General features: G+C 39.2%; 2 protein-coding genes across 3 annotated transcripts in view; one reads left to right on the plus strand and one right to left on the minus strand.

The window, feature by feature from the left end:
- The window catches only part of LOC147600608 (uncharacterized), a 170,474-nt gene extending 163,356 nt beyond the window's left edge, over positions 1-7,118 (plus strand). For both annotated transcript variants that reach the window (XM_086749032.1, XM_086749031.1), the window contains exon 6: positions 6,706-7,118. The gene's annotated coding sequence lies outside the window, so the exon portion shown is untranslated. The remainder of the gene's footprint in view (positions 1-6,705) is intronic.
- SPON1 (spondin 1) overlaps positions 1-18,924 on the minus strand; it is a 209,419-nt gene that overhangs the window by 21,042 nt on the left and 169,453 nt on the right. The window contains exon 7 of the mRNA XM_086749024.1: positions 12,233-12,297. Within this exon, the coding sequence (XP_086605150.1) occupies positions 12,233-12,297 (65 nt within the window). The remainder of the gene's footprint in view (positions 1-12,232; positions 12,298-18,924) is intronic.

Here is an 18,924-nt window from a genome sequence, read left to right on the forward strand (position 1 = left end):
AACAGTTGCTCTGCTTCCAGTCCAAAACCACTGTTGTGGTTTAACCCCTCAGGCAGCTAAACACCACACAGCCGTTCACTCACACCCCCCTGCAGTGGGATGGGGGAGAGAATTGGAAAAAAAGGTAAAACTTGTGGGTTGAGATAAAGACAGTTTAATAGGACAGAAAAGGAATGTAATAATAATAATAACAACAAGTGATGTGCAATGCAACTGTTCACCACTCGCTGACCAGCACCCAGCCAGTCTCCAAGCAGCAGCTGCTCCCCAGCCAGCTCCTCCCAGTTTATATGCCGAGCATGACGTCACATTGTATGGAATATCCCTTTGGCCAGTTTTGGTCAGCTGTTCTGGCTGTGCCCCCTCTCAGCTTTACGTGCACCTCCAGCCTTCTCATTGTCAGGGCATGAGAAGCTTAAAAGTCCTTGAGTTAGTGCAAGCACTGCTCAGCACCAACCAAAACATCAGTGTGTTATCAACATTACTCTCATAATACATCAAAACCACAGCACTATACCAGCTACGAGGAAGAAAATTAACTCTATCCCAGCCAAGCCTAGGACAGTAGGACTGTGAGCACCTTTCACACCCCAGCTCCCTAAACCCAGAGCCCCCAAAGTTCCACTGCACCACAAATGCTCTGAAGTCCCCAGCTTACATTCAGTATAACAAATAGTTCCCCATGTGACCTACATTATTTTTTTTTAATTAAAATCACGTCCGAGCCCTTCATATGTCTTCACCCTTTCCCCACCAAAAGATTTAGCAGCTGCTTGGCTTTAAAGTACACTTTTCTCTTACAACAAGAGAGTTAACTGCACTCACCTTTCTCTATTAAAATAAACTTAAAGGTAATGCAACCTCATGCACATCAAGGGCTAAATGCAGCGATGGAAGGATGTATGAACTTGTAAAGCAAGAAAATATCTGAACCTTACTTTCTTAAAAGTACAGAGAAAGTGGAAGATAAATGCGGCATTCAAGAGAAAATGTCTAAATAGTATGCAAGAAAAATGATCATTATAAGAAATATAAGGAATAGCAATAAATAATAAGCTTCCTTATTTGTATATAACCCACTGCTGACTTTTAGTCACACTAGGTGAAATTACGTATGCATGATGTATTTTTCAAATCATTAGGTGGAACAGTGTTTATAAGCAATTTGTATAATCAAATGTTAATGATATACAGTGGATAGATGATTATAGGACTATGATATGAGCTTTTCTTGTCACTTTGGAGAAAACAACAAATACAATTTAAGCTATGCCCATTACAGCTGGTTAATTGCAGTTCCGTCTGTATTTTGCCATTCAGAATGCCAGTTAAACCCAAACGCAGGTATGCATGTTCAACCATGTGGGTTTTTTATTTCTCAGCTGGGTAGACTGAGGACTTGATTAATTAAGCAACTGAATAATTTACTAATTTCTGATTTATATTTTTATAAATTACATTCGGATACCATTAGCAGCTAGTTATGGACGGTGCATTGCATGGCAGGACAGGAAAACATTTCAGCGTTCTTAATGGAACAGGACATGAGGCACATCAACTGAAAATGAGCAAGTAATGACAGATTTTACTCATCCAGACATCACATAAAACAAAACTTTTGTGACTACATAATATTTTAAAAGGACCAAAGGTACAATTTCATTTTATATGAAATATTTTAAGTGGAAGAATAGGAATGGAACGACTGCAAAATTCAAACTCTGTCCTCTCTATTGAAGTTGATTAAAGAAAATTGGTAGGTACTTTTCAAGGAATTTTAGTTTGTATGCTATGAGGAGTTTAGTGTGGTACTTGTGAATAATTGTATCAGCTCTTAATAAGATGCTCTAGGAAGACTAATTCACAAAATTAACTTACAGACATTGTCAGGTCTCTAGTCTCTAGGGCTCTGGGCATTTCATTATTTTTTATCTAAAGCCTCTCTGTTATCAAAGCTGAAAGGTGCATCGATTTGAATCTTCCCCTCTCAATGCTGATTAATATAGATTTAGTAGAGAACAACATTTGGCACTGCCGTTGGGATTCTGAGTTAGACACAGCAGAACGTGCGGCTTCAGAAGGAAGACGGCGAGAGAGGATTGCTGGTAGGGTTTGGTGCATTGGCGTGTCCGTGCTGAACCACGTTGTGGCAGCAAGTTAAGGAAGCATGCAGCACGGCACAGAGCATCCCGGGATAATGGCTGTGCAAACAGGTACGCTGATTTATAATGACACCACCACATGGACCACATTTTGGTTATGTGGATTTCCTAAACAGTTAAACAAACACTGTTGGCTCTGAACAAGCCAGGTACTTTCTGGCCCTACACAAAGTGTAGCGTTCCCTACAGAAAGTGAAAGTATTTCTGTAGGAAGATCATTTAAGATGCAATTATAGCGTATAGGTGGTTAAGGTGGTTTTATTTTGTTGCATTTAAGCAGCAGCTGATGCAACACTGGGCAGCAAAGGTGTGTGAGTTTGTGCTGGGGGCTCTGAACACGTGTTGGGAACAAACCTGGTCCGAAAGTTGCACCTTCTCTGCTCGTTTTGTTCTGGTGCTCAGCTAAAGGTAGCTCAGGTGGAGCCACCTGTGCTGCTGTCACACATGATTTCAGCACACACTGACCCTTACCTGAAATGTCTTTAAAAATGTAGCTGGCATAAACTGCTGAATTATTTTAACTTTAACATTTATAATAACTCACTGCGGTGAACCATGTCAAAATTAAAACATGATACAAGGGAATAAGCAAGTTGTTGACGCTTGCTTGGTGTTGACAAAAGTGTTGATACTTTTGGTTTTACCAAAATCAGAGGCAACAAGTAAACAGGCAGAAACAGAATTTTTTTTTTTCTCCTCCAGCAAGATCACGTTTCAAGGCCATGAAACTACTCTGCACTCTGTTTCTTTTTCCTCCAACAGTCTCCGCATTAAGCTCTCCGAAACAAATTACTCCAAATGCAGGTAGCACAACAAGGTACTGATTTCGAATATAGCCTATAAATATTTTTTAATATAGGTCTTATTAAAGGAAAAATGCTAGCTTTAGTTATGGCATGTAAGCATGTACGTTTTATCCACATATGCAGTTTAGAAAGAAAAAGATAATTCACATAAATGAATAGGTACATTAATTATGCAAATTCTCTGGATAGATAGCTATAAAGATCAATAATATAAATCCTAAAAAAAGATCTTCAGGAAATCTTAAAAAGATCCTCAATAACATATTTAATTTATAGAGCAACACAAAAGGAAATGTCTACTTGAAATCTTCATTCTGAAAAACTACTCAATTTATTATTAGTATAATGCAAATATATGTATTTTTGTTCTATTTCCAGAACAGAAATTAAGCAAGTAATGGAAAATCAGTTTCAACTGGATCTAAGCAAATTACCATTTACTTTAAAAGTGCACTTTTGGGTGAACAGAAACATTGTTTCTTAAGCTGAATTCAGTAAATATCAGTCAAAAATTACCTAATTCATGCATTCTAGTTTAAGCAATGTGAAGGCTAAAAACCTAGGAATATAACAAAGTAATTGTGTTGGCCAGGAACAGTCTCTCCTGCAAGGCGGACAGAGAACTGAAAAAAGCTATCATCATTGCATACGTGCCACAAAATAAAGACGGGGTGATTTCTAAGTAATGAGAAGATGCAGCTGATCTGTACGTATTCCATACATACCCCTTCCCCATCTTACAAAGCTGATTTACTCACTGTTTATCAAATATTATAGAGATTAATCTCCTTCAGAGAACTCTTCTGTCTCTCCTCCCTTCTCTTGAGGGGAAAATCCTAGTGATTGTTTTCTTTCTCTGACTAATAAATATTTAATTATTCCATGCAAAATAGCAAGGCTTGAGCTAGAAGAATATGATATGTGATAGTAAAAGACTCTGCCTGTGTAGGTTTCTGGTTTGAATTTTACATTCAGAGATAGGTGTTATCATTCAAATCTTGTCAGGAGGAAAGGAGAATTAAACCTAGACTTTCCAAGTACCAGGAGAGCGCTCTCCATATTGGGGGATATCCTTTATTTTGCTGACCATATGGGTGTGTGGCTAACTCAGAAGGTATACTTGAAGATTTCTGTCAGATCAGGCTGTCACTGATAACGTAGGCAGGGCAACAACTAAATAATGGAAGTCCATTTGATTTAGTCGCAATCTCTTGCCTAACAGAGGTCTCCTCACCCTTGTGAAAATGTAGTTAGCTTTGGAACACTGAAAGTTGGTTGTATTTTTATGCATTTAATACTGTTACTAATAGCTATTTAGGCATGTAAACACTTCCGGAACTGGAAGTTTTAGAATTTGGTGTTTGCAGCAAATGGTTGCCTAAATGCCTTCCAATGTTCTTCACAAAACTTGCAACATGTGAGAAGGTCAACAGAGAGGTTCCATAACACATCACATTTACATGGATGACGTTTACGTTTCAGCTCTCTGCCAGCTGATGGAACTGATTAGACAGTATCGGTTACATTAATGTAATCACAAATTGTTATTACGGAAGTTGTTTTGACTGCTGAAGACTTCTTTCAGGTGTGCAACTGTGTACATAACCTTGGGTAGTTTTACACAAGGATATTTATTAGTGAGACAAAACCACGTCAAGGCTGTGTGAATTGTAAAGAGTAGAATATCAGACACAATGAATCAAGATCCTTAGCAATGAAGCATAAGATGAGGAGAGGGAGTTCTTTCATTACATTTCAGAATATAGTAAAGAGTTCCATTTCTGCTTTAAGTGGTTCTCTGTCTAGGAACATCTAAGTAATCATTCAATGACCTAAATGTGGAGGCTACTTTAAGGAAGAGAAGTTTTGTGCAAAAATTGCAGAAGATTACAGTAAAGTAAAAAAAGCAAAAAGTAAAAAAAAGAAGTAAAACACAAAAAAATGTAAAAAAATAAGTAAACTGAGAAACAAGCAAACACTGAAACTCCAAAGAGATGAAATTCCCTACTCATCTGTGGCTTGGCTTTCAATTCCCAAATGCTGTAATGAAGACTCCTTGAGCACAGCAAATTCACTGCAGGATCAAAACATACAACAAATATTTTTTGCTCAAATTGTGGCAGGATAATTCTTGAAGAAAACAAAGACTGAACGAGTTTTCACACACAAGCAAAGGAAGGAAAATGCAAAAGAGTATGTCAGCAGTTTTTTCTCCATCAACTCAAACATATTTTGGATCTGAGCACTTTTCCATTTCCCGTCCCCTTTCTATAGAACACTCTTATTTGATTTCTGGAAAAGTTTACTTTCTTGCCCAGTTCAGTCATGTTATCTGTCTCAATGCTGAAAACCATACTTGGGAGTATCCTATCACACTTTCTGATACCTTCCTTGTAAGACAGGAAAAACAGCCCTAATATCATTTCAGTCAGACAAAAGCTATCAAGGATACATAAAACTTGGAATGGAAGGGGATTGATGGGCTAATTTGTAGGGGATGATAAGGTAACCATGCTAACTTAGAAACTGTTTGGAATAAATAGTTCTATCCATCTGAAGTATAAAGGAATAGGCCTCCTTTCCTGCTAAGCTTCACTTTTGAGTGCTTACTGGAGTGTTTTCAGGTAATCTCCAAATAAATGGGGAAGAGCTGCTTAAATGGACAAGAAAAAAGTAAGCTCTGCACACAGTCAAGAGGCAGAGGAAAACCACAGGACCATGACTACTCACATAAACAGCTTGGAGAGATTAAATAGAAACAGGAGAGAAATAAGAAAGGAGAGCATAATTTTCCAAACTTCAAACAGTTCTGAATTATAATTTTAAAAATGCCTATCACTTTGATGTGCATTGGTTCTAACTAAGTATGAATTGAGGAGGTAAAAATGTTGGAAAGCAGTGGTGTTTTTGCAGAAAAGAAAAAAAATGAGAGAGGAATATCAAAAGTAATACTTGTGAATATTTCAGAAAAACCTAACCTTTTAATGTCAGGTACTCCCACTATGCTATTTTCCTAGATAAAATGTCTTGAATTTTTGCATTGAAATATATTGTCCATAGGCTGACCTACTAAACCTAAAATAATTAAACAAACTGAAAAAAAGAATAGTGCTAAAGACCTCTATCCAAACATATTCTTTCTCCTAGCTAGGGCCGCAGACTGAAACTCTGGCAAGAAAGGAATGGGGAATAGCCAGCTACTTTATGCAGGGAAGTGAGATCTTGCCAGTTTTTTAGAATCTGAAAGGTTCGCGACAGAAAGTTAAAGCTAATTTTTTTTTTCCAAATCAATATTGCCTTTTTATGTATCGTGAAAAGCTAGAACAAACACATGAAAATACTTGGAAATACATGCTATCTGTAGCAGTATTTAAAAATTTATAAAGTAATGAGTGTTTAATAATGGAATACATGACATATCAGAGAATAATTTACATCCTATATGTGATCTGTGTTTGTATTTATCAGTGTTAGGCTGTATATACAGGGAAGTCCATATTCCACAGCGCTGCACAGAGCTGAACCCTTTCCTGGTTGACAGGAACTACAAAAAACATTATTAGACACACTGAATTACCATTCAAATACTTCTCTCTTTGCCTGTATTAAGAGCCATATATTTATACTGGACATATTTATGAAATGTTAGAAACTACCCAGAGAGATGTCTTTTAAGATATGACTCCTATACAATTATGCATTTTTCAATCCACTATTTTTTTTTTCTTTCCAGAGAGCTGAGAACTGTATGGTGAAATGATATTCCTTTTTCTGATATGGTACCTTGGCTTGGAGGTCCTGCTATTTTAGAAAATCAGAGATTCACCTGAAGAACTTGCTTTCTCCTACTCCCCAACCATCACAACAGACAGGCTGCTATATAAAAGAAAGATAGATGTGTGATAATGCCTTTCCCTGATGGTAAGGAATCACCAAGGACATAGTGACCATGAAAAAGCAGCAAGTGCCTTGACAACATTGCGTGGTTTGGATTTCACCACATTAAAGACAATCCAGCTCATGCCAAGAGGTAGAATTGACAACTTCTTCCATGTTCAACAACTGACTCTCCCCCACACCTCTCAAAAGGGTCCAATTTTTCTTCTTGTAACTGACTCTGTAATTCACATTATAGAATGGGGCTAACTGATCAGGGTTTGTGCTTATTTCTTCTTGTGGATTATCCTGGGAAGCTCCTATTTACATAAAAGCACCTGTTGAATAAAAAAGGGGTGTGTCACCCCTTTTGAGGTGTCTGGATTTGAAACAAAGGCATAATGAATACAGGAGGGGAAAAAAACTGTCCTGGTTCTGGCCAGGATAGAGTTAATATTTACCTGAGCTGGGTGGAGAACTGAAGCTGGTAGCCCCTATGGCTGGGATAGTTAACTAATTAGCTAACAGCTGAGGTTAATTTACCCAAATTAGCCAACGGGCTATTCCATCCCATCTGACATCATGCTCAGTATATAAGTGAGGAGGGTGGTGAAGGGAGGCCCCCTGCTACTTGGAAGAGACTGGATGTGGAGATCTGTTGTGAGCTATTGTACTGTATTTGTGTTCCATCACTGTCTTGTTTTCTTCTGTCAGTACTGTTAAATTTACTTTTTGTTCAATCTTAACCCGCGTGTTTGGTTTTTTTTTTCTGGTTTTCTCTTGTTTGTCAAATCTCCTCCTATTCTCTCGGAGAGTGGGGGGAGTGAGAGAGAGACTGCGTAGTCTGGTCCCCGTTGGGGCTGAACTACGACAAAAACCCATCCATTTGGGGGAAGAGAATTCAAGGCAAGATCTTTCAAGGCATTAGCTCCTACAGAATTTGCTGCGTACTACTGTTAAAAGTCTTGCCTTCTTTATGCCCAAATTCTTTGTCATGGATTGATTATTTTACAGGTCCCAGATATGCAGATTTGGGTACCAGCTATACTATCTGTATTTGCTGTATTTTATCCTCCGTACTGCCAAGGGCCAATGCTTTGCAGCTGTATATGAAAGTGAAATTTGATTCTGCCTGAAACACAGCTGAGAGGAAGAAAGCAATGAGTTCTGCTCTTGTTTATACAAGTAAGATAAGAAAAACTACTTTCATTTGACAGCATGCTGTATACTGATACCACTACACTCAAGGAAGAATGCAAGTACTTTAAAGTTAGAATTTCAGACACATAACTTGGTAATACAAACATAAGCAAAAGTAAAATGTTTTATTACTTGATCTGGTGCTCCTTCTCATGCTACCAGTATTGCTCTCTTGGTTGGGCAACCATAAAACTAGTTCGCAAGAATCATCCAAAACTGCCTCCTGCATGCAGCAACTCAGGAAAGGTTTTTTTGCATGCTGGTGCCCTGGATAAGAAACTGAATGGAGGATAATGAAGATGAGTGATAGGAAGAAAACAAAAAAGAAAAACACTGACAAAGAGCAGGCATATACACAAACTGAGGAAAGCAATGATAAAAGACAGTGAAGTATTAAGTCTTGGGCAGAAGATAGTCTCCACAGCCCTATATTGTACTGGGAGATGACCATATATTAAAGTGTGTTAGCCTTAATTGTAATTAACAGAAAACATCTGAGAAAATTACTTAGTGTCATTATATCCTTCCCTGCTTAGGGCTGGCAATTTGTCTCAGCCCCTTCTGTAATTTCTTGCATCTGAACTCATGTCTGAAGCCAATGACCTCTCCCTGGCTTTGTGCCCACTGGATCTGCACCGAGAACTCTCTATTTTCTTCTCCCTAAGCAGAAGAAAAGCTCCCAGTTATATTTCCCTTCTTACCTCTGGTGTCATGTACCAAGGGCTTTCAGCATCACCATCAGATTTAGACACAGACTTACACGCTTCATGCCCTCAGTCCATACAGAGCTTGAAATATTAATTAATGAGCTACAACTGGCCTCAGGAGTCACAGCCTCATTGACCGGCATCGACAAAGTAGAAGAAAAGTCATTTAAGTCTGTGATGAATCCATAAGAGATGCCCAACCAAGGCCATCCTCTCACACATTATTACAGGTAACCAGACTGGAAATGGAAGGGCTCACCAGCTGCTCGAGATGTGGTCAAGAATTAGCAGCTTGCCTTGCTACAGCCTCTGTAAGGAAAGGAGGAGATGCTGCAGTCTCCCTCACTGTTTTGGAAAGATGGGAGGGGACTGGCAGCCCCAGGGGACTGGCTAGCTGGTGATTAACCTGTGTGGGCAGCGGGGCTGGTGCCAAGGGCTGTGCTGAGTCTCAGTGCATGCTCCCATCTGGTTTCTTTTCTCCCAGGTTTCCCTGAAAGGAATGGGTCTGACTGAGCTGGTGCCTGTGATGAGCCCGTAAGTCTCCCCTCCATGAAAATGTCTGCCCCACCTCTGTGAACGTCACTGCACTCCAGCCCCATTACCTAGGGGTTGTTACTCTCAGATACCACATTAACCTGGGCTGGCAGCCTGGTGTCCACTGTGCCTCATCCCAGATTCTCCACAACAGCCTGAAAATAGATGAATACTCTTACAGCCCTCTCACAAGCTTTGGAGGTAATTGTTCCCCTCCTCCTTCCGACCTTAGGTGTAATCACCGTTAACTAACAGGCAGTGTAACTTGGGTTGGGTTAGTGATCAAAATCACCATATGGAATCAGTATGTAAACTCAAAAGTGTGAGCAGGCTGAATTTGTGAACTTTTGACACTTCAGGCCTCCATAAATTGGCTCGCTAGCATCAGGCATTTTAGAATTGTTGTAAAACACATTCAGGAAGGTTTTTAGGCTGTGCTTATTATGAGACATTGTAACGCCACTTGGGCACCACTATCATACTGCATTATATATTAGACCTATAACTCATTATTATGCAAAATACAGGTTTTCATGACTTTTAGTCAATTCTTGATTAGTAAAGTGGCTGTGTTATGCATAGGAATAAACAAAATGTTTATCCTAAGCAGTCATTATCCAATACTTGCACAACTCCAACCTGAATTCCAAGAAGGACCATCCATAACAGCAACTGTGAAATTAACACCAGGAGTTAACGGCTATTGAAAACGTTGTCTTCTTTGGAAGCTTAGATCTATTTTAAAATGAAATTTAAAAAAAAGGACATCACGGCAAACTATGATTTAAAATTTTTCTAAAAGCCCAAAATCCAACACTACCTGTAAAAGTGAAGGAACATTTGTTAGGTGAACCCTTGCACAGCATTTGAAAGCACAAGTACCAAGATTTATTCCTTTTGATGTTACTGAAAGGTGAGAATTATCATATAGAAAAGGTAAGAATTGACTGGAAAAACATCTGGAGGATGTTGCAGAAGTGTTTGCAGGCATGTCTGTGAAAGAATATGCCTAGAAAGCATGTGAAGTTTTTCACTCTCAACTTTTTTCTGAAGTTTCTCAGTGCTATATTAAACTAGCTATTATGACTGGGGGCAACATACTTTAATTAGCTTTGATTTTTGTTATGTAATATATTCAGTGTATATGAAAGATGATGGATTGAAACTCTGGAGCAGGAGATTCTCTCTCTGTCTTTCTGTGAACAAAGTACAAACCTGCTCTCCTGTCAATGCCAAAGCCTTCCAAACACCCAGAGCAGTCAATTCCTAGTAGTAGTGTTCCCTTTGATACAGAAACACCATACAAAAATGTTGCTTCGGGAAAGTAATTGAAATTGGAAGGGAAAAAATAAATGGCTTGTTTCTGTCCGAGACCTCACCATAGCAGAACAGAAAACCGGAAAAAAGTTTCCATTTTAAAGTGTTAATTTGGAGTGAATAGAAAGAAGGCAACAGGGAAAAAAATGCTATCCACAAATACTACATGCCAAACACTACCAGATCCAAATACTGAAAATTTCAGAGGAATAAGACCATGAGGAAAGAATCTCATTACAATCACCTTGACTGACCACTTGTATAACACCAGCCAAAAAAAGCCTAACCTGCAATTGCTGTGCAGAGCCTACAACTCCGTCTGAGGGTTAAAATATATTCAAGTGATGGAAAATCCATCTCATGTTCAGGTAAGCTGCTGTGAAGGTTAGTCACACTGTTAAAGCCTTTTCCCATACCTTCAGTGAGAATTTCCTTGTCCTGAATTTAGCTTCCATGCTATGAGTGATTTCATAGGGTGTTTTTTTTTAGTAGATTAAAGAAGGATCAGCTATCAGAAATCTTTTCACTATTTAAGCTGTGCTCACCTCCTAACCTTTTTTTTTTTTTTTCCAGAGGGTAGGGAATAAACTGAATAGCTTAAGTCCTAAGCTGCTTAAGAGTTTCTAAGCCTCTTACGGTAGGGGAAGTTTTCTAAAAACTGAACTCTTTTGCAGCTTTTTTTTCTGATTAACCTCCAAATTTTCACATACTTTCTGAAATACAGATTACAAAACCAGACACAGTGTTCCACTAGTGGCTTCCCTTATACTTTTTACACAGGAAACAGGACTATGTGGTCCCTACAATCCTGCAGTAGACTATTTGCGCTGCTTCTCCAAGGACTTAATTTGACTCTCAGCCTATGGGGTGACCCCTTACACTGGGTGCTCGTCCTTAGTCACTTCTTGCAAATTTCACTGATTTGGGCCTAGATAATTATTATGAACTTTGGGTCAAGCACAGATAAGTTAAGTAGGAACCATTACCCCTGCCTCCCACCCCAGACAACTGGTAAATTCAAGAGTGAAATTTCTATTCTGAAAGAAGAGTTTTGTCCTCTTTTCTGCTGAGTGCCAGAAAGCCCAAAGTGAGGATCCTAGGAAGCTAGTTAGCTGTCTCACTTGGTAAAACAACCAGGGTTATACTAGCAGCAAGATCATGATGCTATCATAGAATGTTTCAGATAAGCATTTTAAATAATTAGTCCTTTAAGAATTTTTGTTGGTGGATTGAGGATTTGCTGTATCGACAGAGTGTCTTGTCACAGTGTGTGAAACGGGATGCTAAAAAACACTACATGTAGAATAGTACAATATATTTTTGAATAAGCATTGAATAAACATCATTGTTCAATAAAGGCACAAACTCCACGGGATAATCATTCTGTAACAGTGAACCAAAGCACGTAAAAAATGAAGAGATGGTAAAGAGGAAAGAATGAGAGAAGCAATTGTTGGCAAAAAAAAAAAACAAAACAAAACACAAAAATATTAAAAACTCAGCTATCAAAATATTTTTAGATTGCTTCTTTACAAGAGTGAATAATTACATGAGACAATGAGTTTACTGCAGTCCATCAGCCGGCACAGAACACACGGCTATCGAGACGTACTGTTCCCTACTTACTTACACATTCAGAGGTTGCCAGGCAGGCCACTGTGCTTTTGCCTTGATGACTGTTAAAACCTCATCACTCTGTGAAGAGACAGAAAACAAGAAAGTGATTGGGACAATTTTACAATGAGAATAATGACTTACAACAAAAAGAAGTATTAGATCAAACTGTGCCTCCAAATTCTGAAGAAATATGCTTTGTCCTTTTTGTTATCTGAGCACCTCCGAGCACAGGGATCATCAAGGAGTCTACATGAACACAGGAGGCAAGAGCAGCAAGCAAAGGCGGTCAGACTTTGGGCACTTCTGCAGGAACTGAAAGTGAGCTGAAAACACCAACAGCAGTTCACAAGACCATGTTATTTTTGCATCATGGGCTGAAGGGAAAGCTTTCAGAGTGGTACACTAGTAAGAAGACTTTTGCCCTGGGGAATTACCCCAAACCATTATGACCAAACTGAGTTTGTTCTGGTAACACTGTCACAGGAAGATAACTGTGCTGTGCTGCATCCTGGGCTGTTGGTCCACACGTAGTAGTTTATTAGCAAAAAGTATATCTTAGGCTGTTCATTTTATGTCTCTGATAAGCCTTCTGGCCAGAGGAACTCACTAGGTTAAAGCAAGCAAAGACAAAAAAAAAAATTGCTCTTAATGCATTACAGATCCATGGGCCAAGAGGCTGGCAAAAACTAGACGCTGCTGTTCCAGGCAGTCTGACACAGCCTGTGAGCATGTGTGATGTATGATTTATTATCCTCATATATGTAAGGATGTAAAGAGCCTATAGTGGATGCACTGCAATCTCTTCCAAGTAAAGCCATTGACAGCACTTTCTCTTTGCTCTCCATTTACTCATGTGAAAATTACAGGGTGAAATACAGCACTCACAGTGTGGCAAAGCTTTGTACAAAGTTTATTTCCTAAAGTCTGTAGGAATTCTTGCATCAGCAGTTCTAAACTTTATATTAGTACAACAAACCCATGACAAAGGCAGGAGACTGTTAACAAGGCTCTGATGTCCAAAAGACATCTATCACACTTTTTTTAGAAGCATTTTCCCCATCTCCCTTAGGAATCCACCCCGGTAATTTGCCTAGAGGAACACAAAGTTCACAACACATTCACATGATTTCTACTGTCTCTTAAAAATATTTCCCAGTTATACTAAGAAACCCACCCTCATATGTTACCAGTAATTGGCACTTCCAACAGAGCTGACCTTTCAGTTTAGTGATAACAGTGCAATTTCCTGCTTGATAGCAATAGTTCTGATACTCCAGACTTGCTCTAGTCTATATACACTCCTGTTTAAAGAAAACAATATTAACTGGTTGTTTCTACCACTCTCAGTATTTTCTGACTCCTTTTTTTTTACCAGAGCAAGGCAATTGCAGCACCGATGGGCCCTCTCTGTAACATACAAAGCTTTCAGTCTCGCGAATATGTATGTGACATGACCTCTCCATCAACCTGAGCGGATGGATAAGCTACTTTCTTAAAATCCTTTTCAAAAATGCACATCCTTGGGCAAAGCCTATGGAACATTAAATGTCCTGAGCTGAGAGACCTGAAAATCTGACTCTATAAATGCAAGTAAGAATAAAAAGATTTACTCAAACTCCCATACTACTAATACACTTTGAATAAAGAGAATTTTAGGATGAAAGAGAGCAATCAAACAGCACGCAGCAGAGCTCTGCCAGCAGGCAGGTTCACTGGAGCAGGCCCTGAGTGAGCAGCTGCAGGGTGAGCCACCAGTACAACCCTCTCCCAGCCTCCCCGCTGGGCTGGGCAGCACCGACCTGGGATACACTCCATGCAGGAGAGGTGCATCACATCCAGTTCGTCTGTAGCAACCTTCCTCTTACCTCTGTGCCTTCAAAGAGGAAGAGACAGCTTTCCCCGCAAAGTGATTTAAAAGGAAACTGATTAAATGAATGATTAAAAGTCTGAAGTTAAAAGACATTCTTTGTCTTTATATGTCAACGGAATTTGCCTTAATTTTTAATTTTCCTTGTTTCAACATCCTAAGACTCTCCAGCCAGGCGTATCTTCATTTACTTGCCTTGAGAGCACATTTGCATTCAGAATTATTAAATGTGTATTGTACATCCCAAAGAAAGTCGGTTATGAGCATAGACGGTTATGTTTATTAAAACAATAGAGTGCCTAGCTAATAGAAGGCAATAATTATGTCAGTAACATCCAAGTCACTTGTGAAAGCATTTTAACATGTGCTACACAAATTAAAAATGCATAACCAAGAGTGGAGGAACCATGATTAATAGTTTAGCAGTAAGTGCAGAGGGAAGGAAATAAGGAACGGAGCATGGTGCATTCAGACACCCCTGAATTTTTGAGGGAGGTGAAAATTCAGATGCAAGAGCTAAATTCATGGCCACTTCCTGAACAGCAACCAAAACCAAATGATGCAGAATCCAGCATTCTGTTGGGCCTGGAAAGAAAATACACATTTTTGGTACATAGAGCTCCTTGACAATAACACAGGATTAAGGTGAAATGTGAATTAAATCATTCTTATTCCAGACTGATATTCTAATTACACAGTTGTCTCTATCATGCAGATTTGTAATATTTCTCTTTTTTTAATGAAAAAAAAAAATGTAACACCTACACTGCTACTAATGCCAGTGTATATTTACTTCTGCATGCACTGATGGTCAGATAGATACCTGAGTAGATATTTTGTACACTACAGAGTTTTCCTTGGACAAGTCTTTATGTCAGGAAGATTAAATCCTGGAAAACAACACAGTAAATTCTGCTTGCTGCCTCCCTGGGTCTGTGAGGCTGTTGCCATGTGACGTCTGGCTGCCAGGCTTTGTGCCAGCCTGGGGAACCCAGCTCCAGTCGCCACTCATGATGCCACCAGCGTGCATGACTCCAGCCTCCTGCAGCGAGCAGGCTCAAGGAGTCCCTCCAGAAAAGCAGCCACCTTCCTCTGCCTCCAGCCTCTCCAGCTGACCTCCACATTTTTAAGGAAACATGGTAAACTTAAACAGGCCAGGCAAACAGATGCTATCCACCACACAAGTTAACAGCCTTGTGAACAATCTATAGAAAAGACATAGGGGTTGGATTTGCTGGACAGCCTCTTTGCTCTCATTTAGTGGCACATGGTAGAAATTGAGAGCCTATCAAATGCCTGAAGAGAAACCCACAAATTAATAATGTACAACTAGTTATAATCATAGAATCACAGAATAGTTAGGGTTGGAAGGGACCTCTAAAGGTCATCTAGTCCAACCTCCCTGAATGGAACAGGGACATCTCCAACCAGATCAGGTTGCTCAGAGCCTCATCCAACCTGGCCTTGAATGTTTCCAGGGATGGGGCCTCCACCACCTCTCTGGGCAACCTGTTCCAGTGTTCTACAACTCGCATTGTAAAAAATGTTTTCCTAATATCCAATCTGAATCTACCTCCCTCCATTTTAAAACCATTACCACTTGTTCTACCACAACAGGCCCTACTGAACAGCCTCTCCCCATCTTTCTTGTAGGCCCCCTTGAGGTACTGGAAGACCGCTATCAGGTCTCCCCGGAGCCTCCTCTTCTCCAGGCTGAACAGCCCCAACTCTCTCAGCCTGTCCTCATAGGAGAGGTGCTCCAGCCCTCTTATCATCTTCATGGCCCTCCTCTGGACCTTCTCCAGCTGGCGCATGTCCTCCTTACGTTGGGGGCTCCAGAACTGGACACACTATTCCATACATAATTTTTATGAATTTTAGTTAACATTTTCTTAGGGCTTGCTGCATTCCATTTGTACCCATTTTTCTCTCCTCTTCCTATTCCCAAAATTTTACTTTGATTTCTGAAGCAAGCAAACTCTCAAATTCATGTCAAAATGTGGCAAAAAGAACTAGGATGTTTCACTGTTGTATGTTGCAAGTTGTCTTGTCATCATTTATGTACTTGGCTGGGAAGCAATGGTTCCCAACTAATGAAACTGTCAGATTGTGAAAAAGGAAACTGGATCATTTGCAAAATGATGGACTGTCAAAATACTACAATGTCAGAACAAGTTAAAGGGAAGGGCAGCAATGCTCTTGCTTGGAGCTGCTGAAAATCCTTTAGGTAAAGTCTGATACACATCTCTTCCAACAATAAAAGAAAAAAAAAAAAACCACGAAGAAAACTGTCAAGTCTATGCTATGCCTCTGTGCATGTGGAAGTTTTCAAGGAGTGAATTTGGGACTACCTGTCAGTGGTTACACATGAAGCAGGAAAGTTGCTACCCTCTTTCCTTTTCCCTTTCAAGGGGGTTTCCTCTTTGAGTACAAATTGCAGAACTGATACTTGGGAATTGGCAACTGAGGTTTCGCTCAGATTCTTCTGGGCATATCGGTATCATGCGATGGAGTGCAGGTATGAAACTCTCCGGTGAGAGGAGCGCAGGTGCATGGTGCTGCGCTGCAGTGCTGGTCTGCCCCAGCACACCACAGCCACGTGCGGGCAGCTCCTCGTGGGAGCAACGTGCCCTGCTCCTCAGCAACTTGCCTGCACCAGTCTGCCTGCGCCTCCATTTGTGTTTCAAGCTGGAGGTGGGTGATTGACTCAATAGCGGTTCCCTATGAAAGCACTGTCCTCCAAAAAGTCCTAATAGCATAATTTTAAAAAGTTGATAATGTCATTCTAATACAGACAGCCTTCCTGACATTCTGAAGTTGGCAAAAATTAATCATTTACTTTACATCCATTTGTTCCTGCAAGGTACAAATGAAGGCGCACGCAGAATTAAGTCATTAAATGGCAACAAATAGAACCCCGTGCTATGAAACCACGGCTAAATTAGATCGTTCAGCTGTGCACTTTACAAAAGATTAAAAACATTTCCTCATCTTCAAGAACAGAAAGTGGGACATGGCTCAAAAAAGCAGCATTGAAGATAGAATTTGATTTGAAGTCTTTCTCAACCAAGGGGATTTAAAACAACTTGTTTAAAGGGTAACATTCATTAAAATGTAACGAAAGCTTTCAGCAAAAGTTTTAAGTATCATTGGAATACCTTCAGAATAAAAGAGAGATTAGTAGGATCTGGAAAGCCATGTAAAGTACTTCATGTGCTCCTGCTGCTTTTTGATTAGTATCTTTTATGTACTGGAAGTTATTTTAATGAGTATTTTTATTACTATTTTTATGTATGTCAAATAGCATTAGAAAATGTTACTGTGCAAATCACTTAGCACTTCGTAATAATGATTTGATTCAGTTCAGGTAAACAAATGACAATGTATTATCTGACATCAAAATCAGAGTCAGATTCAATGAACTGTGGGAATGAAAACCACCTGTTTTGAGCCAGAGTTTAATTTCACTCATTTCACACTGCCACTGCTTGGCATTCATTTGATTGCTTTAGAACAGAGAACATTTAATTCCTTCCACAACACTCACCCTCGTAATATCTGAATGCCTTTCTATCCACAATGGACTCATTTTCACAAGATTCTTAGAAAGTAGAAAAAGCAACATTATCCTCTATTCACGGATGATGAATCGAATGTCTTCTGGAAACAAACCTACATATCTGAGTTTTAAGATAGCATCTCCACTGCAGGATCATCCTTTCCCTCAAAAAATAATTTGTTATTGAAGGAGAAAGAGATAAGGCAGCAATGAAAAAGTATAATGCACAGTATGTCTTCTGTAGGGAATAAAATGCTATGAAAATTAGAAAGATACACATAGATATTATTTGAAATATGGCATGTTTTCTCCTGGTTGATTAAATATGTAGACATCTTGGCTACCTCAGTTTTACAGATTTATCTGAATCAAAAAGGAACACTGATGTAGGCACATTATTGAAATTTGCAAAAACTTTAAGAGAAAAAGAAAGTAGTTTTCTGCTTTGTGGTAATAAAATATTTCTGGGATAAAAGCAGCTACATACAGCTTTATTTGCTCTGGAATTCATCTTCACATAAATATACTTAACACACACAATGCTTTAGAGTAACTGTGAACACGATCCCCTGTAATGCACTCTGAACGGGCATGTTTTATTCACTGCAGAAGCAATCAGGGCGCTTTGAGCCTGCCCGAGTTTCTGAGGATTTCTTGTTTATGTGGAGCATGTCAGAAGTTTCCCATAGCTCTTAGCATGGCCATTACATAATCTCACTTGCAAGGCTGCTGTTGTGATACCTCATGCAACACAGCTATTTTTCCTGCGGGTGCAGCCAAAGAGGTCGCTGGAGTTGCCCTAAGCCTCAGTGCTGAGATGCAGTTCTTTTTAACGTGCAGAGATTTTTTTTTTATGAAAGAATGTGCAGAAGCTGTTTTCTTCCATTTCATAAAAAAGAGCGTTTTTGAAAAGGTTAAGCTTTTAGTCACAAATTATTTAATGTAAAAAAATTACTTAATGAAAAAAAAAGCCCACAATTAAAGACAAAGACTTCTTTCTATCATTTGATGACAACTAAATTCTGTTTAATTTTATGACTGACTTAGATTGAGGCAGATTATACTTAAAGCCAGTAGCAGAGATTTGGGGTTACTTTAAGCAACAGCAAAAACACATTTCCGTCAGCGGAATTATACTAGGATTGTGTTTTTTCATTTTACTTTGACTTCTCTATGTTTACAATAGTGATTTTATGGCAGCTGAGAAAACCACACATATTATAAGATATATAAATATACCTGAATGAAATTCATTATTTGATCATGGCACATAGAAATT

This window comes from Chlamydotis macqueenii, chromosome 5, assembly GCF_036417535.1.
Source record: "Chlamydotis macqueenii isolate bChlMac1 chromosome 5, bChlMac1.mat, whole genome shotgun sequence".
Lineage (NCBI taxonomy): Eukaryota > Metazoa > Chordata > Aves > Otidiformes > Otididae > Chlamydotis > Chlamydotis macqueenii.